Raw genomic sequence first — 26,668 nt, forward strand, 5'->3', positions numbered from 1 at the left:
ATTTGACTCCGGTTTTGTTGTGGGGGGAAGTGTGCTGCTTGTGTGTGACGTCTGTTTTCAGCACAGGGAGTTGCTACTGTATGTTGGTGAGATGTTTGTTTGGTTTCTTTGCTAGATTGACAGATTGTTTGTCTATGTTGGATGTATCTCCAGCTCATTTAATTGAAAATGCAGTTATTTGCTCCTGCCAAATGGAAGGCAGAACCGATGAAAGAAGAAAAGAGGGAAACATGCCTGCTTGGTCTGTTGTGGTGTTCTTGTCTGTTTTTAATGTTTTTAACAATCTTATCATAGAGGGCTTATTGGTTGGTTTGCAGAGGTTTGGCCAACAACCTGGGTCATTCATGTTGCTATGCTATCGCAAACATGCTGAAAACATCACATATATAGAAAGCTGTATTCATGTTGTTGGGAACATCTTCAGCAGCATTATCAGTGGCAATGCAGAGAACTTTTAACAAACACTGACCTCTAGTGGAGAACCCCAACAAAGACGAGTGAGTTCAGTTAAAAAAAAACTGTGACATAAATCAACTGCTCGTGGCAGAATTTGCACAACTTCACATATTTCCTCTATATTAAGTCCATAGCATGAAAACAGAGCTATAAACAAATAAATACTTTAATTTATCACACTATCTCAAAGACATTGTGTCAGAAATACAAGCAACAGGGTGATGTCAGATTTGTTTCAAAACCTTGAGTTCAACATTTTGCCTTACAGAAGTACGATCCAATATATACAGAACAATCACTGCACTGCAAAAGAATTAAGCAAGTGTGGGAATGTTATATCTAAACATATATACACATGAGTTATGCAACTGTAACAGTACACCGTGTTGTAGGTGGTAAAACAAAGCTAATTTCAACTTCAATTTCATAGGTTTTACTTCATCATAGCTCTGCTTCTTGTGGCTCCTCTCCTCAATACTGTAACCAACACTGTTAGACACAAACATTCTACATTTATAATGTCTACGTCAATACCAGCTGGGTGAGAAAAAAAATCAACATCTGAAAAATATATCATTGTAATGTAGGAACAGGTTAGTTCAGCAATGAGTACGATTCGGTTGCCTGTTTAGCCCTAGTCAGTGTGTTGACTGTGCTTTAAGTGTTTGAAAACCCGTACTTTGGTTAATCTGAACAAACTTGCATTTGTTAGCTAGCTAGCTAACCTACAGGCCAATTTAAATGATTTAGTATAATGCTAATCAGCGTCCAATGTGTAGCAAGTGTTGTGTTGTTTGCCTAGCTAATAAGCTAGTACTACAAAATTAATTAGATGTATGATGATATTATCTGTGACCAGTGAAAAATAACACAAAAACTCAACGTCTATTAAATCATTTTAGTTTTGATGGTCAAATGCTGTTTTAAGTTAATTGCTGACAGTGACGAACGTGAATGTGCTAATTGAGCTGAAAGCATCTTACCACCATTTTCAGGCACATATACAGTAGGCAGTGTCTCTGTTTCACATGCTTTGGGGTTAAAGACACTGTGGTGACTTTGCAGAAGTTTTTTTGTGCTGTAACTGTTGGCACCAATACCAGTTTAGAGTTGAGTGAGGAGGAGGAGTGGATCAGGAAGAGAATGAGCCTGAGTCTTCAATATCTGTGGAGTCATATTCATCAGCAGACTCTGTGAGGGCTGGATAGGGACGCGGCTGGTCCAGGTTGACATAGGTGACATTCAGACTGATGTAGTGTTCTCCCTCTAGACCTGACAAGATGGTGGAGACAGCCGACACTAATGTAGCAAAGCTGGGCCTCAGCTCTGGGTCAGGGTCCCAGCACTGGAGCATAATGCTATACCTGGAAAGCATAGACAGTGTGAGTAAAAGCGAATGGCCAACTAACTTTTCATGCAACATTATATGTGTAAAATTTCCTGAAATTCCTGACTCACTTTTTTCCCCCTTTAAGCCATGGTAAGCAGGAGCTTGCAAGTTGGGGTATTTTTGATCTGTCTGAAGGCTACTGTTTCCTAATTACAAATAACCCCCGTAAAGTGGTGAATTATAATTTTTACACCTTTTTGAACCTTTTTTTAAACAAACAAGTTATAATTAGTGAGTTTTAGATGTGCTGGACAGATTTTGTGACCTTTGCCATGTTAACAGTTTCCCCATTTACAGTTTTGATGCTGGGCTAAGTTAACTGGCTACTGACTCTGTCATCTAATTCTCAGCAAGAAAATTAAAAATGACAAACTATTCATTTAATGTCTTACGCTGTTGTTCTTCCCTGTGTGACATTCCTCCATGAGCCCTTAACCCATGTTGGATGGGAAGTGTGACAAGACCTCAGTGGACAAGGTGTATGAATGGTTGATTTATTCTCCATCACTCTTTAATTTGGTGAGCAAAAGGGATTTATCATTAAAACAGCAAAAATGTGTCAGTTTTTCCTTGTAAAGTCACACCAGTGTGTGTGAAAGAAGTGTGTGTGGCAGTCATATACATTAATTCCCAAACAACATTGATTAACTATGTTGAAATACCAAGTAGTGGACAATTTATGGTTTTCACGCTACTGAGTTACCATTTGAACATCTTGTTGAACTTTGTGCCGGTACCATTTCTGTTCTATCATTGTTGGTGTTATTGTAGTAGTGTAGTGTATTCTGTGCAGTTGTACAGTGGCTGTTTCTAAACTAAAAAACACTATCAAATTATAATTACAACTGTTCTTTAGACTGAATAAACGAGGCGACCATTATTCCTGCTACTTACAAAGGGTCAGGGCAGTACTGTGGCTGAGGAAGCCTCCTGCCCTTGAGTAAGTAATGTGTTATGTCATAAGGGTCCACCTCTGGGTAGGGGCTCCCTCCTCTGGTCAGCATCTCCCACATCAGTACACCAAAGGACCACTGCATCAAGAGAGGCTGAAATTACTCATCAAGTACTAGCGTTCAGGTGCAGGCTAAAATCCTGTCCTATACGCCTCCCTGAATAATATCACATGAGCAAAATGAGCAAGAGAAACAGTACAGCCTTGAACATACACAGTAGGGTTCCTAATTAGGCTGGCTAATGTTGAGTTGAAACCGTGCAGTTAGGATGGTGGAACTGGAGCAAATTCGTGAAACAATAATGTTTCCTGTATTGTGCTGTTCAGCAATCTGGAAGATTTAGTGCAAAATGCATGAGGTACACAAATGGAGCTTTGTTGCCCACACTTTTTGGCGTGTGACCATGTCTATTTGCAGCATCTTGTCATTAAATATATCTGCTGTTCAATTTTATTTTACATAATGTTATATATTAAAGTGGTAATAAAATGACATTAAAAGGCAACATGTACTGTAACACTTCAAACCCTGTTGATATTTTGGGTAACTGGCACATAAATACTCTCTCCAGATCTTGCTAATATTCCCACAGTGCATTTAACATTGATTGTCATCCCCAGAAATACTGTACATTCTGTATGTTCTTTAGTACAACCACTGCAGAGATCGTGACTGGTCAATCTTCATTTGCTCACCACATCCGACTTGGAGGTGAATTTCTGTGTCTGTAGACTCTCGATGGCCATCCACTTGACAGGCAGCTTAGCCTTTCTGTGGTCCTGAACACTGTAATACTCCTTATCAAAAACATCTCTGGCCATGCCAAAGTCTGCCACCTTCACTGTATACGACTCGTCCAGCCTAAGGACAGAAAAAGTAAGTGGAGATCAGGCTCAGCAAACTTTGTACAATGAAACATCTCCCAACACTAGAGCAATTCAGGCCTAATGACAGTGAATTAATTCTCTGCATATCTCAGTGACTCACATGCAGTTGCGTGCTGCAAGATCTCTGTGCACAAACTTCTTTTGAGCCAAATACTCCATCCCCTTGGCAACCTGCAGCCCGAAGCCAATCAGATCCTTTACAGTGGGATTCTAGACAAATCCCACAAATACATGACAAAAACACTGAATTAAAACAGTTGCATTTGTTACATAGTTTGCTAGGTAGTAAGCAGACAGCTGCACATAAATCATATGATTAATTTCCACTGTTTTAATGTCGCTGTCACACCCTCTTCTCGCAACGTATGAAGTGCCGCAGGTCCCCATGTTTCATGTACGGCAGCACCACTAGAGGGAGCCCTTCCTCCGGCAGGAGGATCCCGAGCAGAGACAGCACATTGCTGTGGTGGAAACCCTTCATTATGATACCTTCTTTCAGAAACTGCTCCACCTCCTCGACATCTGTTATTCCTGATGACACACACACACACACACACATAAGCATTATGGACTCAAATCTAAAGGAAGAAAGACACTGAAAGCACAATTTTAAAAAGCTGCTTTAAAAAGGTACTCAGAGGACATCTTAGATCCTGAGGCAAATTTATTCCACAGCAGAAGAGCCTTTCTGGTGCTTTCCTAGGGCGTATAAATCGGCTCTCAAGAAGCAGTTATTACTCACTATTCAAAGATTTGACAGCACAGTGGATTTCTCTGTTGTTGTGGTCTGTGAAGTAGCCATGATAGACAGTGCCAAAATGACCTGCAGGAAAATCAACAAAGAATGAATGACAGAGGACTGCTGCTGCTCTACCAAAATATGATATAGCTTTCACAAGGCTACAAAGTTTTTTGTTTCAGACAAAGTCAGTGGGGTCTTACCCTTCCCTATGATCCGATGGTGCTGCACAATAAGCATCTCTGCAGGAATAAGAACATCCTTCACCTCCTCCAGCAGCTCTGGCCTAAAACTTGAGATGGAGATTTTTTCTGGAGGCATCAGGGGAGTGAGGGTAGGATCTATGCTGCCTGCAGCATAGGCCAGCCTGGGGAACACCACCGGACCCACCAGGGGGGTGGGAGGACTCATGGATACTACTGGTAAAAGTTCAGAGAAAGAGGTTTATCAATGATCATTACACAGGAATGTGTGACAGGAGCAAATCAGCTCTACAATATTGCAGGGTAGAATGGTAAGTGCTTAGCTAGACCGCCACCTCTCCTGTAGTCCCCAGTAGGTGACAGCTCCACGTTATTTGTTCTAGAGCGGTTGGCACTGTGGGCCAAACGGGTCTCCACCATGGAGGCTGAAAAAGATTTCACAACACGTTTTTTTTAATCATCAACCCTAGAAGAAGAACACATGTACATCCAACACCCGGGATGTTCTAGTTGAAAGACTTATGTAATTCATCCCAAATTCCCACCCACACTCGGAAGCAGTTGTACAAACAGGTCTGATCAATGTCCACATAACAGTGAGGATCCCACCTTTCTTCTTCTTCCGCAAGTGTTTCATAACGACAAAGGCCAGCACGGCTCCAGCCACCAGAGCCGCAAGGATCCCCAGAACAATCCCCACCATGTAGTGGTTGCTCACTCTCACCACTGTGCCAACATTGTGGACCTGCCCGTTGATGGAGATCTGGACAACAGAACCCATTATAAAACAGTGAATACCATCATTGTTGTTTTATTATGAGACTTTTTCTCGTAACTGCCCCGCTGGAAAAGCATAAATGCTTCAAGCTGTTTTCTGTCACACATCCATGGCTTTGAAGCTGTGACATCTGTGTGTGAAAGCATGTGGCTAACTGCCAAGACATTTTAAGATGCCTCAGCCTCAAGGAGCTATTTAAATTAATCCTTTGCTTTACAAAAGGGTTTGTCAACTGATTGTGGCCCAGGGACCACCGCTCTGACTAAGTAGCAACCTGAGGATCACTGTTGTGGAGTGTGAGGAAAGTGGTTGAGATTAGGTTTTTTTCTTACCTGTTAAACAGACCTCTTAGACACTAACTGTTACTATTCACCAGAATTTGCAAAAATGATTTTTCATTGGCAAAATCATGGAGTAACTCTTTTTAGATGCTTTTCAGTAAATGAATAGTTTTGTGTGCAAATCTCCACAGTATGCATACACATGTGACATTAGGGACGCATTCCAACATTAGCAGAGCACAGGCTACCAAGGATAGACTGGATGGGCACTGTTTTAATCCAGAAAGTCATCCCTGCTTTTTTTTTTTTACTTTTATATATTTTCATGAATTAGATTTCTCACAAACAATAATTAATACATAACACAAAAATACAATAAATAGTGATTCCCACATTCAATCTACATTATCGAATCAGGGACAACCAGCAACGCCTTTATGGACCACCAGGGGGCCACGGGCCAATGGTTGAAAACCCCTGCTTTAACATCTATCTGATAATTTTGCTATATACCACTATGATCTGTAGCAGTAATATATTGAGTAAATTTTTACTATGATTTGAACATCCTAGCTGCGTGATGCACAGGCCTGGGAAGTGAGTGATCACAGGCCAAGCAGGAGTCCCATACAACATGTATGACCGGGGCCCCATGTTGGATGTTGCATCCAGGTAAATCAGTCAGTTAATCATCATCTACACCTCCAGCCTGACTAACCTTCACTGGAAGTCCCTCACTGGGGATGGTCATGTTTTTAGGGATCCTGCAGGTGATCTCATTATCCAGGACTTTGGCATCACAATCAACGCCTGCCACTGTCATTTTGATGGTCATGCAGGAGCTCACCAGGTTCAGCTTTTGGTGCTGTGGACAGAGAGGTCAAATCAAGATATAAGGCATGCAGTCAGTATTTTAAAAGAATATATATTAATCATTACAAATTCACATTTATTTTGTCTTCAAATTCGAATGCAGATACACTCTCTTACATGTAGTGACACTTCATCAAACCCAGGGTACAAACTCAGCACGTGTCCCTCTGTTTCAAAAGGTATAGGCTCGCCGTAAGGGTGGTAGGAGAACTCTTTGTTCCAAAGTCCCATCGCTCCATCCATGTCAAAAGAAAGCTCTCCCTCCTCCGTCTCATCCTTGGGGAACTCAGGAGTGATACACTCCATCCTTGTGGGCATGGACTTGCCTATGCACTCCTGTAACAGTCAGTCAGGTAATTCTAAAACTGTACACTTATTTAAAAAATAATAATGTTTCTACTGCACATTACAATGAACATTGTACCGTTGTCACAGGTTTCAGGTGGTTCTCATTGGGTTTAAAGTGGATGATGGTGCGATAAACAGAATCCAGGTTCTCCCCTTCAATTACAATCTTTGACCCCCTACAGTGGAGACAGATGTCAGAGATGGTTACATTTGCATCAAGGAAGGAAATACTGTAATTTCTTACTACAACTGAGAATGTCACATGAAAAATATTAGAAAAATTTGATTATGTAATGTAAAGACAGTATTTATCCAATTAGATTTCCTTTGTCATGATAAAATATGTTAAATTCCAGATCAAAAATAAACTTGGTTTATCAGAAATGACACATTCTCAATCATCCAGGTCATGGTTATTCAAGTCCAGTTACTCTTGATTCAACTGTTCTTGGGTCACTGTGGAATAAAACAGAGGACAACAGAGTTCATACATAGAAGGTATTTGTGCTCACTGGCCTACTGTACCTGTCAAAGCTACAGTCAGGCAGGACAGCTGTAATCGATGGCTTTTCTTTGTAGTAAAACACCTTTGTGGTGAGGACAGGAGACTTGTCGATGAAAACACTCAGAGGAACATCCCTCACCTCTGAGATGGGCTGGGACAGACAGATGATGGATGACACGTTCCCTATTGGCTTTGTGACTCTGCAGAAACACAGAGGTACGTGAATTACACGTTGTTACAGATAAACGGTGGTAGATCAAAAAGCTTCATGCTTTTAAATATCTTTTGTATGTTTAATAACATAACATCTACTGTAGGAAATAGTTCAGGTCTGATCCAGTGTTCGAATGCAAAGACCTCTTGCCAGTAGTTTCACAAACCGTAATTATCCTGAAACACTAGTTGGAACATGTTTGCTTATTAGGTCATGGCAATAAAATGTTCTGAGCCACAACTCATCTTCATAATCTCCAGAGAGTAGGAGAGATAATACTACTATGAGGAAATGTATTTCCAGACCTCTTTATAGGACAGGGCATGTCGTTGAGAGTGACTCTCCTGGTCTTCCCAGCATCCAAGTGAGGTCCAGTCACTGTGATGAGTGTGCCCCCAACACGAGGCCCGTAGTTGGGCTGTATTTCTGTGATGTTGGGAATCTGGAGCAACAGTTTATCATCAGTATTTTCGATTAAACATAAGGTTTAGGAGAAAGTGGTTTAATACTCAATGGATGAAATTAACAATATTCTTAGTTTGTGATGAGCATGATAATAGCTGCGATTACCACAAACGTGAACCCTGGTATTTCTGCCTTCCCGTCAATGGAGTAGCGTCCCTCCACCTTGCCCTCATGCACTTCCACTGTAATGTTGACTGGTTTGGACAGCTCAGTGGCCCCAGAGCGAATCTTACACACCAGGCTGAACACCAGCACAAGAAAACACTTGTGTTAGCATGTCTGTGGCAAATTTAGTTACTGACACACCAGGGACAATTTAATTTCTTGGTGCATTAAAATGCTTGGTCTTTAAACAGCATCAGGGGACAAAAGTAGCATATGGTTACTTTTGCTGCTAAAATACAGCTTTCAAGTGAGGTTGTCATTATACAATTAGTTTGTTGGTAAATACATTCAAGAAAAAAACCTGTTCTTAAACATATTAGCACTTTCTGCCATGTTAGACACATAATTTGACTTTGTCCAAAAACAAATGTCCAAGAAACTACTTCAGCTGCACTTTGTGTTCATTGCTAATTGGCATGCTAACATGCTGAACTAAGCAGGTAAAGATGAAAAATGGTAATAAATAAATATTTTCTCAAAAAATTAGCTGGTGTTCAACTGTAAATGATACATCCAAGGCAGGACTGCACACTTCATATCAATTTGTACTAATTATAAATAGAGAAAGTGTTCCAGTTAATAATTACCTACGTGTTATATTCACGTATTTGTGAAAAAAACTGAAATGATGTAGTTGGTAAGTGAAAAAATTGTTTACAAAGTTTCCTAGAAAGCCTAACAAATCTTTTCAATCTTCATGACTTTGAACTGCCACACTTACATAGATTCATATGGTGATATGTAAATATTCATTTAATTCACATTTATTCAGCCTATTGGTTGAAATGCATGCTTATCTGTAGTTTTCAGCTGCATTGAAAATTCCTTAGCTTTTTGATTCAACTTACACTCCATGCTATAAAGTTTCACAGACTCTAACACTTTCTTGGAAATATCCTAATAATTTACAGCTAAATACCAACAATTCTTCAGGAAATTATGAGCAGAATTTCCAAGAAATTAACAGGAAAATACATACCCTGGAAAATGTAAACTACATGGCATCAGCATTGAGATATTTTGACACTGTCTGTAATACTAAATTAGCATAGGCCAAACACCAAGTTTGGGTCAGTCCATTAAAGTCTAGATTCATTATTATATGAACTAATGTTCAACAGTCAGATATTGTAAAAGAGCTTAAGATACTAATTCCTCCTCAAACAAAACACACACACACACACACACACAGCACAAGACAATCCTCAGGGTGGATTTCCCACAAAATGACTTTAGTATGAACAGACTGTACTTGTAACCAGAGCCCTGCATGGTCACTCACTGTGTGTTGTTGCTTTTGACTGGAAGAACAGTGCAGGCGGTCTGTCCCAGTCGGACCTGGTGGGTTCTGGAGGAGATGGCAGGTCTTAAGGGCGACTGGAACTCCCATCCACACACCGTTAGTTCTGTTTGACCATCAGGAGGAGCAGTCCGTGGAAAGAACTGCGTCAATAAAGCAGAGTATATAGTACCACCTTGAAATGAAATGTTTCTATTAGTTGCACAAAGGGATGATTGTATCCTGGATTATAGAACAAACCCCAGTGATCCCAGGTGGGCAGGACTCGTTCCTCCAGCGATTGTGACACTCGCTCTCCCAGGAGCACACTCCAGAGCACCACCCACAGCCCATGAACTTAGGGGCTGTGAGACACATGGCACAAGTCAGGAAGTGTTGACAGCCCGGCCCTCTCTGTGGCACCTGAATCATCTGAAACACAGATTACCATTTTTAAAGTCACATATGCCCTCTACAAAGAAAGATCCCCATTGCTGATAATCAAACAGATGATGACATAAGAAATATCACATTGAAAAACCTCCAAATGCAGAATTTAAAACAACTGTAAGGTGATAATGTAAATAGTACAAAGGGATTTGAAAATAATGGCCTGTGACCCAATAAATTAAAACTGAAGATTGAGTGGGTTTGTTTTTTTCCCTTTGGTTAAAACTTTTTACTGCTAGTTATTTTTTTTCCTTCATACATTTAGATGCAAGAAGAGAAATAACTTCAATTAACTTACATTTCCTACTAAATAATTGATTCTTTCCATGCAGATGGAAACATGTAAACTGATACTGAGCCTCATTCAGCATCAGGCTGTTCAACAAGTCACATGGAGAGATCCTTGTGCTGAAATGAAGTCTAATTTTGCTGATTAATGACAGATGAATAATAAAACTATTTCATTTGAATGGAACTTGAACTATCTCTTCAATGCGTACACATTGCAAACAAAACACCAGGCATCTTTCAAACTTCTTTTTCTATTAACCACTTTTTTTATCTATATATTTTTTAAGAGTTTAAAGAAAAGGTATTTCATTTTCTGGAAGGGAACCAGAATCCTGAAAAGATTATAAAATTGGGGCCTTGGAGCTTTCAGAGGAGCCTAATTTTTTCTGTTGTGTCCCAATTGCTATCACAAAAGGTAATAAGCCTGACATCCCACAGGAGTACCATTTGATTATTCATTCTCTAAGTCACAGGAAACACCCTGGACAGGTCTCCAGAGCATCACAGGGTCATGGAGGGACAATCAGTCACACTCCCAGCTCATTTGTCATTGTGATGTAACCTGACCTGCACGTCTCTGACCTATTACACACATTTAAAGACATGGGATTGCTGCTGTACCTTGTCTCCAACCACGAAAAGAAGATACTCTGATGAGTAAACAGCAGCGATGGATGAGACTCTCTGGTTCTCCTCCAGAGAGTAATTGGCAAAAATAATAGGACTGGATCTTGTCAACACGAGCTGCCAACACGGACACAAGAGGAGATTATTACAGTGGTAAAATGAAGACTAATACCAGAAACAACAGATTTAAAAAATCATACATTTTTTTAATCTTACCTGTAGCAGCCGTCCGGTTGAAGTGCCAATATGGGCAACAGTCTTGTTCTCTATGGTTGTGACCAGCAGAGAGGTGAGCAGGACGTTTGTCATCTGCCTGTTGAAGAGGTCCACTCTGTAGTAGGGCTTTGACACCATGGTAGGATGGTCTCTGCATGTGGCGTTGTTCTCCATGCTCTAGTACCACGGCCACAGGCGGCAGAGGACAAGGAAATGAAATAATGAGGAAGAAAATTTAAGTAGAAACAACACTGAACAGTGTTTAAACTAGTGTGCAAACATAGATAAAACAATCCCAACTAAAATCCATTTACTAGCTTTTTCTGAAGCTTTCAACTACATTACACTGTCTTCATCAGCAGATAAAGTTTGTTCAGATGTCACGATGATGGATCTGTAGCTCGTAAGGGTTCTGTCAAATTGCGTCCCCAGCTTCTATGATTAACACAGACAACATAGAACTGCTGTGGATGAAGTTCTAACAAGTACTAGGTTCAATAGAGAGTAAGTGTTTTGTCAAATCATGTTTATTAATGGTTGGATGGGCAGCTGACAATTTAAAAATAATATTCTGAAACCTGAGCCACACCCGCGTCAGACAGTAATATTTACAGATGTGGGAAGACACATCCAGCTGTTTTCTTTTGAGGACATGTTATGAGCTGCACTGGTCACCATGGTAACCATGAGAAACAAAGTATGTGGCATACAGAAGCACAAAGTAAATCTGTTATCATAATGAGATCATTTCATAATTTCAGAGGCTGTGATAGGTGATTATGTGCTGCACTACTGACAGGAGGATTGCCTTGCAGCCATAGGCGCAGAGCAGGGTGGGTCCCTGTTTGATTTAAGGGAGTCTTCATGCAAAGACTGGCTTGTATCTTTAAGGCCAAGATACAAACTCACAGACACAACACTTTATACTTGTTTTCTTTTAAATCCAATCCAAATGAATAATTTGATTACAGACTAAAAGCATAGTGTTTTTGAGGCAGAGATGATGTTGGCAGCACAGGTGTTTGGATCTGCAGAGAAATGGAAGAACCAGGATTTCAGATTGTTGGACAGGTCCACTGACGGATTACTCAACTCTCAGACCAGCAGCCAAAGGCAACAAAACAGCAGCAGACTTAGAGGCAGAGTTCACTAGTCCAAGTAGAAAGAATTCCTCTGAAGGTAAATAGAGGAAAGAACATCTTTTGGATGTAACTGCTATGTTTATTTCAGCTAGACCCAAACCTTCATCAGCTGTAAGTGTAACAAATCAAAACTAGGTTTTTCTTGCCCTAACCTGACCACATAGTATCATGTCTTAATCACAACATATATTTTCTTACTCTATTTTCTGAAGGTTCAAGGAAACAAAGTCCAATCAATCAAGTCATAGCTGCAACTTCAACATTCAACAACTTCATGCTTTGCAATTCTGGGAATTTTGGGCTTCATACTTTCCACATGACGTGCAAACTCTTACCACAGACTCCCTACTTCCAACATTTGCAGCAAACAGTGACTGACATAAAAAAGAGAATTATATATGGGATATGGAAATAAAAATAAAAAGCAGAATTAACCCAAGAAACCAACCAAATGCATAATATGGCATGAAAAGCATGCTGAGTAAACATGAAGAAAACTTCTTCCTGTCTGACCTGAGAAATTCATCCAACTGGCGGCTGTCCAATTTTTCTGAATAATGAGTGTGTAAGCTGACTTCTCCATATTTATTTTTCCATCTAAAACACAATTTCAATCCCTGTTTTCTCATATTTTACAATTAGTGGGCACTGAATGCAGGTGCAAGTGATTATAGGTGCATTCTCCTGCAAGCTAAGATGCAAATGAGCTTCACTTTACTTCACAGAAATCCAAAAAAAAAGTTTCCTTTTCATGGACATGTTATCAAGAAGATGACAGATTGTGAAGAGAAGATGTGCATTAAGTAAATGATAATTCCAGGTCAAAAAGAACAGTTAAAAAGGCCATGTGTTTGTATAAACGGAGGCACTATTTAAACTGAATGACTGCAAAGATTCAGACAGTGATTTTAATGTGTTCAAAAACCACTCCTCAGTTACATCAGTTCTTCTCATCAAAACCTGCCCACCTTGACACGCCGACAGTGTTGTAATGTAGAGAAACGTTAAGAGAGACTTCTCCTTTAAACCAATATTTTGACATTTGGGGAAATTATTTGCTTTACCACTCTCTTCTCTGCATGCTAAATATGATGCTAGAGCCAGCAAGAAGCTAGCAAAATCCATCTACCAGCACTTCTAAAGGTCGCTGATAAACATATTATATCCTCATTTGTTGATCCATCTTCATTGGTTGTTGGTTGGGCAGAGCCAGGCTGTTTTTCTTGTTTCCAGTCTTCATGCTAAGCTAAGCTAACCTTCTCATGGCCCCAGCTTCATATTATTTTCACAGCCGTGAGAGTGGGATCCATCCTCTCGTCTATGTCTTAGCAAGAAACCAATATCTCCCAAAAAGCCGCAGGAGAGGCTTTCATGCAGGACGTAGGTTGTAAGTTACCAATAAACTCTCAAGGGCAAGTTTAATTCATATCTCTGACGACAGTGGTTTCCCTGTGACTTTTTTATCTTACACAACAATCCACAGACAGATTTATCTGGGAAAACAGTGGGTCACACAATAACCACATGCAGCTGGAGTTAACTCTGTGCTAAATACAGATCCTTTTACTTTTTTTGTTTCATTTCATTAGTCATGTTTGGCTCTGTCCACTACACTGTCATTCTGACCCTGCCAGTGCTGTGAGCAACGCCTTGCCTCACTTAGGGGTTTACATGATTTCATAAACTGATATTTCTCCATAATAATCACAAAAAGACACATGACTGAAGTATACTATTTGAAATTATTAGTATTTTTACCTAGGCCATTCATCCAGGGAAGAACTGTAAGTACTTCTTACTCATTTGTACTCGTTCCTCTGTTCATGAGCAGTTGATGGTATCAACTGATTTCATCGGCCACAACAAGGTCTCAGTGGTCTGTGTTCAATATCTCCTCTATGTTTATGCACATTAAGAAAACACGCTCAGACGCGCTTTCACACGGTAACATTTTAACAGGCCTGATCGAGATACCTTCATGCCGAGTCAGTAAATATTTATGCACATGATTGGGTGCCAGGAAAATACCTTTGATGCTTTCTATTTAAGTGAGTCAGTCTGACAGCAGCATACTTTCACTCTCACCAGTTTTTCATGAAGTCAGTCAAACAACTGGATTTACTTTTGTTTTATCGCCTCTCTTTCAACAGTATCTCAAAGAAAACTGGGACTCTTTATACTAAAGTAAATAAAAGTAGACCTGAGACCATGCTGATCTCCTGTGATTGCTGTGTGCTAGTGCACTGATCAGCTCACCTCATGTGGACAGCTCTCACAGGGCTGGAAATGGCAGAGTCCTCTGGAGAGCTGTTCTGGTCCAGACTCACAGCAGTCATCCACCCCATCAACGATTGCTTTGTTCACGTTGTCCATTGGAAAGGCGCACAGGGCAGAGTCATGCTCTGTGACCCCACTGTCATCTGTAACTGCAAAAACCCCGTAGAGGATGTCATCCTCCTCCTCTGCCCCCAACTCCTCTGCCAGCTCCCTGCCTGCCTTGCCAAAATGAGCTGCCTGGACCACGTTGTACACCACATCTTTATAGGGTTCACTGGCTACATTCCTCCTCCGGCGTTTTGGTTCAAACCGACACTCTAGGATCACTTCACGATACCTCTTCATCTCCCATTCATTCCGCGGGAGACGGCCTAGACGAGTCTGAAATGGAGATGATTCCTGATCGGGGCTCTCTCTCTGGACTGAGAGGAAGTACACAAACTCCTGAGTGAAAAAGCTGTAGACATATTCAATATGATACGTCCTCCGCAGGCCGGGAAGGACGGTTAGGCCACGTACATCACTATAGAAACCATCTTCAGTGGCCAGCGGTCGTCGTACTGATAACGACTTCCTGCCGTAACGCTGGGTTACACTGTCATTTACAGTGGTGGCAACAAAGAAGTAGACAGTTTGACCCTCTTCAACCATGGTGACTTTGGTTCCCAGAGGGCTGGCCACGCAGTCGGGACAGTAGGCAGCAGAGTTGGAATCCTTTCTGAACAAACACTTGGAGAGAGAAGGCGGCTCTCCATTTGCGTTAAGTTGGTGGAAATAGCATACACCATACTGAGAACTTCCACATGAATATAAATACATAAAGAGAGTATCCAACAATAAGATCTGGTTGTTTGTGTCCTCCAGAAAGTTAGGATCCTTGTCAACGTCACACAAATTACATATCTGACACTCTGGGCTTCCCACCGGCCCAGTGCGGAGCTCCCACACCTTCTCCAGGCTTCTGTTCACAGCTTCAATCACATTCTGAGAGGCTACATACACCTCCTGGTAGTACGAGTTGTTCACAATGTTCTGGATGGGGCCCTGGGCCTGGAAGAAGGGCATGGTGTAAACCACAGAGTAGTTGACAGGACTCGGGGCCAGTGAGGGACAGTTGGCCAAAGCAAAGGCCAGCAGAGTCTGGAACCAGACACATGTCCCCCACTGTGTGGTCCAGTGGACCATCTCCACAAGGTTGCAAGGGGGGGCAACAACACAGACAACGTGGGGTTACCTCCAGGTCTGATGTCGGGACCAAACCATCTTTAACACCAGCCACTGATACCTGAATGAAAGGAAATGACAGAACAGAGTAAGTCATTCAGTCATTAAGAAATTATCATCATTCCAAAGTTCACTTTGGAACTTGAAAGCAATTTTGTCAAATTATTTAATAACTGATTGATTTTCAGTGTATAAAATTTCAATAAAAAGCCCATCATTATTCGCAGAAGATCAAGCATATTTAAATTGTCTTTTTTATCTGACTAAGAGTCAAAAATCCAAAATGTTGAGTTTATTATCATAGAAAAACATAGGAAACAAGCAAAAATGTCTATTCAAGAAGCTGGCACCGGTGAATTATTGGCATAGTTGCTTAAAAAATAATAATTAATAATGAGAAAAAATGATAATTTCATCACTTGACAGTACTGGTTGATTTCGAAACTGTCATGTACAGCGGGGGCCAGTAGGGGCCCAACAGCAGATTTTTCCCCAGGGCCCCTTGTGACGTTAATTCAGCCATGACTGTGAGATGCAGCTGAAAACTCTGGAAAAGGCTAAAGTTGAGGGACTTTTTTTAAATGCCTCGAAAAATTAACAGAAAGTATATTGTTTTATGGAAATGATGCTCATAAGAAACTTCTGTTCAGTCTGCTAAGGCACGTTCCGTGTTGAATCCTAATAGATCTGAGGTGACAGACATCATCTTGGCTGCGTCACATGATGATAAAAGTAAGTGCTTGTAAAGATAAAAGCTTCCTCTGACTCTCTACAAACACAGGAGGAAGTGTTTACATAATCAAATAGGGTGTTATGCTTGTGGCGCTCAACACAGTAGACAGTGGATAAAACTATTCTTATTGCAATTTCCTGCTCAGGTCATTCATATCTGTCTGGTAATGTTTGTTCTGGTTAATCTCCCATCCCATCTTCTTTCCTCTAAATATTGAGTCATCTTCTTTTGTGCAAGAGACCTAATAATAACAAACAATGTTAATGGATGTGGTTCAACACAAATTAATCAAATAAAAATTAACATTTTTCCACAGCTCATCCTGATCAATCTCTGAACAACATGGAACCACGTTTCAAACTCGGAGCCTTGTCCTCACCCAGAACAGACGTGTGTTTGGTGGATCATTAACTGGACACATCACAGTTAGGCTATATTCAGGAACCCCTGGCCTCTCTACTTTGCATTCCTGTCACAACCACTACGTGCCTTTCAGGGGGAAAGATGTGCACGGACTGATGGTCATAAGACGACATGAACCTTTTTAAGTCTCAGGTGAAGAAGAAAATTCTCATCTGAATTTCATCAACTGTGATGTGGGTATACTTATTTGATTCAACAGCAGAGAAAGTTTCTTTTTGACCAAAAATCTTTCAAGAAAACAGAACTTATCATCGCTCTGCAGTCATATGGAAACGTTTGAAGTCAAGAGTCTGGTGTCTTTACATCAATAATTCATAGATGTTGTGTTACATTTTAACATTTGCGGCTCCACGTGAAGCTGAGGTTAAGGCTAAAGGACATGGGTACACATAGTAATGGCACTGATTGACTTTGTTCATGTTCATGGTTAATAAACCAAATGGCTGAAATTGAGTTTCCATTCATTGTGCTATTGTGCTATTTACAGGCTGGTCAGCGTCCAGGTTTTTACTTAGTGTATTCCCTCAGAGAAGACTTAAAGGTGCAGTGATACTAGAACACCTGCCTCCTCGGTTCTGTTGTCAGGACAAATATCAAACCAGACGTTTGGCAACATAATATCCTACAGAATTCACAATCAGTGTGTTGCATTTACACTCATATCCATATTATCTTCTCTTTTCTGGCTTGTGTATTTTATCTTGGCATCAATAAGAATTCACCTTTCTCATTTTGTGAGAGGGATGCACACTTTGGACTGGCTGCTTTATTGGATCAGTTCTTGCTCACAGGCACTTTGACAGCAGTTAATCAGCGAAAGCGAGAGAGCCCCTCTTTCATTAATCAGTTCACAGTTATCCAGAGGGATTTAAATATGCAGGATGCTGTGCAAACAGTCAATAAGGAAAACGTATGGGACCCCAGGGACACATGCATTGATTCAGTGGCAGGAAATGCATCCCAAACCACTACAGAACCACTAGAACCATCCAATGTGCAGTGATATTAGGTCTAAATGTGCTTTATTATGAAATACCTTAATTGTAATATCTGAATTTATTCTTCAAAAATAATCTGAGATTAATCCAAGTGGTTGAACATGGTTCAAGACCTTAATCATTTGTGTTGTGTGGCTGTACATTTCTTTAAATCATATATATAGATTTATGCTCCTTTTACATGTTCTGGCGGTCTGCTTTAACTTCAGGGGAACGGTGCCAGTACATACTGGTTCCAGTCCACATGTAAGATGTTATCTGACTCCACCAACTGCACAAAACTTGAATGGTTAGACAGCACCTTGCTCAGTGAGCTTCAGGAATGATTGTCAGGCAGCTTTGTTTATTACAGGTACTGTACTGAGATTAAGTCCTTATATTAACACACCTTTCTCACTAATCATCATATACCACTCATAGTTAACCACAGTTTCATCACCATATATTATAATTAAACCTCTTACTAAAAACACTGAGATTAATTTAAATTCTATCAATAGTACATAACAACACATTAAACTTAGTTAAGTGCACATTATGACATTTTAATTTCCCGATACAGTAACATTGTGTGATTTTGTGTTGAGCTCCTGAAAGGTTCAGCACTGCAAGGAGTCTAGTTCAACTGTAATCTTTTGAAACATATCCGTGGCACATGCAGCTGTGAATGTTATGAAGGTCTTACCTATACAGCTGTGCTCCTCGGGGAAGTAACCACTGCCCCCTCTGCTCCGTGTCTGACTCCAGAGCAGAGCAGGGATGGCTGATCTGTCCTCGGAGAGATTCCAGGTGACACGGTTAGGTTAATTTCTGCTTTAAGTTAAAGCCTGAACTGTGTCGGTTTCGGATCTAAGTTCAGCTCTCAGTGTAAACCGGTGTCCTCTGCCTCGGCGGTACCACAGCTCGCTCCTCCCCTCACCGCTTCAGGCTGACGGAGACAGCGGCAAAACCAATTAACCCACATTGTGTTTGTTTACGCACCTTTCATGGTGACGCGCGTTGCGAGAAACTGTTGCAGGAAGTTTGTGAATTTACAGCTGATTAATGTCTATATTGCTCGTTGTTTTCTTTTTTGGCAGACAGTTGAAACTTACCTTCTGTACAGTAGGTGGTGTTCCAGGTAGTGTTTGCACTATTTTTATCATGCGAGTGTACAGTGAACGAATTGTTTAGGCAACAGACCCGCATGTGAAGCTACTGGTGTCTCCACAAATATGATGGTAGGCTACTCATGAATTACACTGAAAAGAAACAACCTTTAAATAGATTTTACAGTTACAACCAAAATATTTTAAATCAGACAACAATCCCGTTTATTGAATTTCCATATATGAAATCTATGTACATATAAAATAAAAAAAAAACATGTATGTAAAAATTATATATGAAACTATTAGAACTTTGGAAAAATTTCATATATTGACATATGTCTAGCCCACACAAATATGTATTTTTATGTATTATGCTTATAGATATATATTATGTAAATATATATCCATCCCAGACCCTGTCAGTACATGTTGATATTATGTACAGTAGGGTCCAAAGGTCTGAGACCACTGTCCCAGAATGGGAAGATATTCAAATTAATAAGAAATTAATGATTAAAACAGAATTTTATATATTGATTATATATGTTGTTTCAATAAACTTGCATATATGAATTAAAATATATATCAACATAACATAACATTAACATATATGGTCACATGTTATACCATAAGTCATCATAAATATATTTTATATATATATATATATATATATATATATATACGTAGACCATTATTATAATTGCAACAATATTTTACTATGGGTATTTCATATATATTCTAAACTTATATCTTAATAAATCCAGAGGATGTACATGTGATAATAATATATAACCCCTTATACGTGACATATATGGCACCATCACTCTTGATATAGGAATTTATGTCATATATTACATTTCTGTAGGGGATAAAAGTCAATAATAAATACTGACTCTGACTAATGTTAGAATCAAGCATGATACAGAGTCTTTTTTATTACTAATCATTTATTTATATATATGCCATCTCATTTTCTGAGTTGCACAATGATCATTAGTTAAGGCATGATTCGTGGAGGCAGATGTGGCAACGTTAGATTCCTTAAGCAAAGCCCATGAGACATAATGAACCGTATTGACTATACACAGGTATAAAAAACAAATGATACAACACTTTTCTTGGTATTAGTTTGCATATTATGGTAAATGGAATATCTAAGGAAAGTGCTAATGGACACTAGTACATGAATAGACTTCCATGATACTGACATGAACAATACATGTTGACACAAAAATTGACAGCAGTAAACATGTTATATAAACTCATGATCACATTTCTTAGAGTGCCGTTTGCATAAAGAAAGTGCATAGAAGTAAAATGACGATGGTTTGTGCAGTTCTTGGTCATCATGTAAAGTGAAAACACAACAGGAGTGTTAGCCATGTTTTGACATATGTCTTATAATAATACATTGTACTGCAAGTTTCCAGTTTTAAATTAAAATTTTATTCTTGATTTTTAAGAGTTTTTTAAAGAGTTGATAGCATAAAAAAAAGACACAGCATTTTTCTTAATCTGAGAGGCATAATAAGTAAATACAGTAAAACAATTATTTATGAAACAACCTCAGCAGCAAACAGACACCACAAGTTTTTGTGTTATGTTTGTGTATTGGTGCTGATGCTGCTTCCATCTGTTGCTGTTATCCAAATCATTTTTTTTTTTTTTTTTTTTTTAATCTAGCCAGCTAAAATACAGCTTTAATTTACCATCATTGCACAATCTACTTCATCACAAATCTGTGAATTAGATCAGAGGAACCCATTAGCAAGAAATGCATAGCTTTGACAATCATACAGTATGTGGACACTGAACTGACGACTGCTTCATCCACAGAAGCTGGTACAGCACCGGGCCAGGCGGCGTTCAGTTCAGGGATAACTCTTTTTGTTCCAGGAGGTCGGTCAGCCAGCAGCGAGGCTCAGTATGTGAGAGGACTCAGGATGAAGAGACGATCCTCCTCCTTCCTGATCCACTTCAGCAGTTTGTTGACAGCAGAGACCGCCAAGGCCTTGGTCGCCAGCGGACTGAAGCAGAGGTAGAGCTCGAAGCCGCTTGTCACCTGCAAGAGAGATGGGAGAGCGAGACGAGTGGCATCATGAGGCACGTCAAAGTCATACTGCAGTATTTTGCTTTGGCTCAGTTTCAGTGTGCAAAAGAGCCAAACTGCTTCAAGCTTACCTTTAAACACAAAATGTTATCTTTGCATGCAAATCACTCAATGTCACATGTTTGGACCTCAGAAAACGGCCACCTCTTAAGTTTCAATGCTTAACACTAAGCGTTAACCCACGTTCACTGAATCAATGCAGCATGTTTTGTATATATTTCTCCTTACTATAACAACATTAACCTCGTGCGTAATATTGCAACATGAATGCAAATCCTTTCACCATCACTGCTGAAGAACAAGGGATGAAAAAAAGGGGGAAATGCAGTTTCCTTCCTTTTGATTATAGTGAAAATGCTGCAGAATACTGAGGTGGGTGTGGTTTCATATTTTACGCTCTCCGGCATAACAGGATCGCTTTACAAGATTTTAGATTAATAAACAAACAAGAGGTTGAAATATCTACTGTCTGAAGTCTTGAATAAAAAACACTATACAGTAAAGTACAGTCAAATTCACTTTCATCTGTTCACATGAAGGATTTCATTATAAAAAAAACATAATTCTTATTCTACATCATTGCAAATGCTGATTTCTAAAATATATATCATAATTATAATAAAATATATATATATATAAATATATATTGTATAATATTGACAACCTGACGACCGTACACAGTTTGGATGGGAAGTGATTTCTTTTTGACAGCTTTTATTGATTATGGCCATTTTATTTCAACGTGTATCAATGATTAAAAATTCAGTGATGAAGATGGTGAGATGCTCTGATAAACATTGTACTTCCTGATCTCGTGTCATGTGCCATGTGAGATTTGAAAGAAAATTAGGTACGTGGCATTTTGTGTTAAAGAGTTTTGAAAAAACTGAGATTCTATTATGAAAAATGAGAAATTGTTAAATACTTTAAAAGACTACAAAAGCATCACATCTCGTATCGCTTACCCACGCCAGCAGGTTTTCAGTTTCACCACAGCGGTAGAAGGAACGGAGAGGTCTGGTTGGATGGTGCAAGCAGCTGTGAAGGTCCTGGTACAGACCCATCAGCCTCTCCTGCTCCTCGTCAGACTGGTACACCGCAGGAAACTCTGGACTGGAGGGAGAGAAAAAAGAGCATCTTGTTCAACACCTGAAGATTTGCACTGTGAAAGACTCAAACAGAAGCCAGAAGTTAAAGAAAATAATGTCAATGTGTGTTTGTGTGGTCATTCTTATTGCCACTGTTGGTTTATTTCTTGATGTAAAAAGACTATTAAATAAATTCCAACACTAGTGTAACTGTTAAAATCTTTCAGCAGACATCCCACTCACCTGGTGTACAACCCCGAGCTCTTTGATTTGTACAGGAAGTGCCTGAGCTCTGGGATGCCGACCTGCGCCACAGAGTAACTGGGACATTTAAGCGCCTCTTTCAGAGCCTGGTAGGCACTGCGCTTACTCAGCCTCTCCAGGAACCGTTTCTTGCAGTCGGACATGTTAAAAAAGTCCTCTCTGTCTGTTGAGACCAGGATGAGGCAGAGCTCGGACGCAGGCTCCAGGTAAGAAATGTGAGCGTGGAAAAATCCTGCAGTGTTAAACTTTGGCAGGCAGATCGGCGTCCAGCCTTCACCCTCTCGGAAGGACGAAGAGGAGCCGACAAGGTTGAAGACTAGGTGCAAGTCTATGTGGTGCAGGAACTGGTCCTTTTTTCTCACCAGGGTAACAAGCCGGTCCCCCGCCAGCAGGATGGAGAACACCAGGTTTTTGGCTTTAGCGGCCTGCAGGCTTGATGAGACCACATCCCTGGAGGAGCTGGCCAGAGGCAGGCAGGTGACAGCGCTGAGGAGCAGGCCGGGGTCTCGGTCCAGCCGATGCAGCAGGTTGTCGGTGAGATACTCGGAGCCAGCCAGAAGGCGGCGCAGGTCGTAGTTCTGCTTGTGTTGGAAGATGTGGTTGAGCTGAGTGAGCGTGAGCAAGCTGACGATCTGGTAGTAGATGTACTGCAGCTCCCGCAGCAGCTCCTTGTCTGACTGACAGGTCCGAGACACGCCCACCAGGACCAAAGGGCTCTTAGTGAGGAAAACCACTTTACAGCCATCTGATGCAAAACATATTCACAGAGGTTACATGGATTCAACAGATTTCATCAAATGCACTTTTGACCCATATATTTTTACTTAGGAAACCAATGTCAGATTCAAAGTATATTCTGACCTGCATGGATGGAGCGGATGATGTTCTTCTCGGCTTCTACGAAGGACACGAGGGCCATCATCACCCCCATGGTGCTGGACAGAGCCTCCTCTGTGCCATAGCGGGTGTAGATTGGCTTTCCAGCCTCGCTCAGCACAAACACATGTTTTCTGTGGCTCCTCCACGCCTCGCTGGACACATCCTCCTCCTTAGACCTGGTCTCCGATGAAATGCTGTTGCGTTGCTCCTCTATGGTTTTCTCGCCCACCAGAACCTTGAGCTCGTCTGTACACTCTCCTTCTGACTTGTCCAGTTCAGCGTCCCTCTGAGCCACTTCTTCAGTCTCCGCAGTCAGATCCTCAAAAGACTGTGCATGGACGAACATGGCACTCTTCTGACCGGCACCTGCATTAATGATGGTCAGATGGTTTGTCAGTATGATGCATGGATGTGTAAGGAATGAATAAGTAAGTTCATAAAACAATAACAACCTGTTGGAGGCAGTTTTTTTTTTTTTTTTTGAATCTGTTGGCATAGCAACATTCAGGACAGTCTCATCCACTGCATGGGAGAGAGTGTCAAACAAAAGCTCAGGGAAGCTTGTAAAAGTAAAAAATTGCGCGTGAAAACGAGTCTGTTTTTAAGTGCGATGTCTTCTTCACACTTGTCAACAACAAACTTCAACAAGCAACACAAATGTAAACTTTGTAAACAATATTTTTCCTTTCACAAGAGAAAAGACTTGTGTGAACACCATCTGGTTGGTTTGGCAAATGCACATCTGGTAAATCACCCCGCCTCCACTGAGATCCCCACTCATACACTTCCCTGAGCTTTTCAGTGGGAACCATCCAGGACTGTGTTCCATGCAGTGGGTGACACAGTCTGGAACTGAACGACTGTCAGCCAAAAAAGCCAGCTGAAAAAGGTGGAAGATGATTTGGATCCTTGTATTATGCCAAGTCTCGTCGTGCAAGAACCAAAAAAATGTTTGATTTGGTCTGGTAATTTTATTCTAATTTCATTCCATTAGGAGCAGTCACAAATTAACAACCTCTGGTCACAGCTTATTTAATTTAAAGAGAGAAAGTAGGAGAAGAATAGCACAAGTGTGGTAATGAGTCAGTCAGATAACACTGCAAAAACATCCTGTTTATCTCTGGACTGGAAAGAGCAAATCCGGACAAAGTTACATCATTTCTCCAGTCAGAGTTGGATTTGTTAAAGCTGGATGAGACAGATATAAGCTGCTGCAGGCGTGCAGCAGATGTCTGTATTATTATAGTTCATGTGAGAGAATATGGCAGCGTTTCCTTCCTATGCTGTGTGGTGTGGCAAGATATTCCTAATGCGTTAAGTTTTTTAATCACGTAAACTTAGATTAATACTATTATTACAGTCTAGTCTATTAAATGAATGTTCTCTGTCAATTCATAAAGTCCAAGTTTGGCAGCAACAACAAAATGGCTTTTTGAGTGACATGGAGAATACAGAAGGCACATTATTGTGATCAAATTATTGTGAACACTTCTTTAGACAGACAGGATGTGCGTATTCATACCATCTCTCACGCGCTCTCTCACTCACACACACACACTAAATGGAGAACTTCTTAATTCAAAAACAGCTTCTTCACAAAATAAAAACAAGTCATTCTGGTTATTGTACCCATGTGTTGCCTAGCAACTACTGGACCACAGGATGTCTACTTGTGGAACACTTTTCACCTATGAGGGAAGTTACAGAATAGTTTTACTCTGGTGCCTTAAACCTGCTCTTGTCATGGTACAATTATGAATCCATTGAAGTTCTATATTATTTCAGGCATTGGCCACTGCAAAGATTTTTTGTTTCTATTTTTTTTTTTTAGATGGTTGATCCAAGCTGCAATCTAAGAACATACATTTTGCTGTGTAGTGCCATCAGATGCAAAATGAGGAAGTAACAGAAAGTTCAGTTCTGTATCAATGACACTTTGCAGAAGGATTCGTGACAGTGGCTCTTATCCATGGACTGATGCATGATCAGCTCACATGGACAATGTTTGACTCGTGTACTGTAAACGTTATCCCTGTGTACTGTAAGCATGTTTGATGTTTTTTAATTTAGTCCCATGAGGGATGGGCCACAAAATAGAATGACACTTAAATTAAATTACATTAATTCATTCACCCACTTATCTAAAGCTGTAAATGTCCACACGGACCTACAGTCTTAGAAATATGAGAAGGAACAAATGCTAAGCTGTTAATTACTGGGATTTACTTGGTACCAGAACTATAGGGGGAATCTGCCTGGAATTGAGAGGCTCACATACAACACAATTTTAGTACATTTGTGCTTTGGAAAGTTACACTAACTATCTGCAGATAGTGCTGAGTGTGGACCAGCCTCACCTGGTTCAGTTCCTTCCACCAGACCTGGTGTGGGGCTGTCTGCCCTTTCGGAGCGAAGGCGGTCCACAGGAGCCAGAGTGCCATTCTCCCATGACACAGCCGCCCTTTGGGCTTCTCCGTCCATCACTGCTACTGAGGGCAGGGACACACACCTGAGAGGACGGACATACAGACAGAGAGGTATGGGGCCAAAGGTTAACAGCTTCATGACTGACGCTAGGATTAAAGATCACGCTGGTTGGGATGTACTATTACTGTGGCATGACCACCATTATTCAGATTTTATGGTCTGACTTTAACCCCTTTTATTTTCAGACAAGCTTCAGGGCTAATGCCGTCTCTCAGTCTTGTTGCTACATGCAGTGACTGTTGTGAAACTAAATCAGAAAACAAAATAAGAGCCTCCTGAGAGTGTTACATTTCTCTTCCATGCCTATCTCCTCCATTTTTAAAAAATAAAATCGTATCTCCTTTCTTTTTCCACACCCCCCAGTCTCAGAGACACGTCTGATATCTATGCAGAACTTCAAAGGCTACTTTCATTGCTAACTTTAGCAGACAATTAACAGCATCTGAAGCTAGTTATGTCTGCATTAACCGCCTTCATCCTGACACAGAGCTCTCCTTAAATTATTTCAAGATGATTACCTTTCATTTCCGGAGTTGTCTCATTGTGCTCCACAACTCGATTGTCACAGTTACTGCAGCTAGCTAACTAGCAGAGACAAGACAGGAGTACTTCTTCTTGCTAGTCAACACAATGCTGCATTCATGACACGTCGGGAAGTTGGAAAATACAGGCTCCGACTAGGAAAAAAAAATATTTGAACTCAAGAACAGGATTGATTTTTTGCTCAGATGCTCGTGCAGAAATTCAGGTCCCCAATTTATCTGACTTGACGTGATAAGAACTACAACTGACTGGTGGGACAGTTATATTACAAATGCTAATTAATTACACT

The 26,668-nt window shown here is 40.5% G+C and overlaps 2 protein-coding genes across 2 annotated transcripts; both read right to left on the minus strand.

The window, feature by feature from the left end:
- Positions 1-238: 238 nt before the first annotated feature.
- On the minus strand, positions 239-18,765 carry mst1rb (macrophage stimulating 1 receptor b). The gene is made up of 21 exons (XM_056387049.1): positions 18,603-18,765; positions 14,519-15,824; positions 11,121-11,297; positions 10,899-11,021; positions 9,798-9,968; positions 9,540-9,700; positions 8,198-8,333; positions 7,933-8,069; positions 7,434-7,613; positions 6,985-7,084; positions 6,678-6,896; positions 6,406-6,552; positions 5,238-5,391; positions 4,964-5,053; positions 4,629-4,844; positions 4,429-4,509; positions 4,036-4,217; positions 3,787-3,896; positions 3,495-3,660; positions 2,741-2,877; positions 239-1,820 (listed from the first exon to the last, which is right to left on the minus strand). The coding sequence occupies exons 2-21, from the start codon at positions 15,722-15,724 to the stop codon at positions 1,589-1,591; spliced, it is 4,125 nt and encodes a 1,374-aa protein (XP_056243024.1). The 5' UTR covers positions 15,725-15,824; positions 18,603-18,765; the 3' UTR covers positions 239-1,588.
- A 1,170-nt stretch (positions 18,766-19,935) lies between these two features.
- On the minus strand, positions 19,936-26,470 carry mon1a (MON1 secretory trafficking family member A). Its single transcript, XM_056364805.1, has 6 exons — positions 26,355-26,470; positions 25,707-25,858; positions 23,332-23,715; positions 22,450-23,215; positions 22,084-22,231; positions 19,936-21,070 (listed from the first exon to the last, which is right to left on the minus strand). The coding sequence occupies exons 2-6, from the start codon at positions 25,828-25,830 to the stop codon at positions 20,930-20,932; spliced, it is 1,563 nt and encodes a 520-aa protein (XP_056220780.1). The 5' UTR covers positions 25,831-25,858; positions 26,355-26,470; the 3' UTR covers positions 19,936-20,929.
- Positions 26,471-26,668: the final 198 nt, after the last annotated feature.

The sequence above is a fragment of the Seriola aureovittata genome, chromosome 2 (assembly GCF_021018895.1).
Source record: "Seriola aureovittata isolate HTS-2021-v1 ecotype China chromosome 2, ASM2101889v1, whole genome shotgun sequence".
Lineage (NCBI taxonomy): Eukaryota > Metazoa > Chordata > Actinopteri > Carangiformes > Carangidae > Seriola > Seriola aureovittata.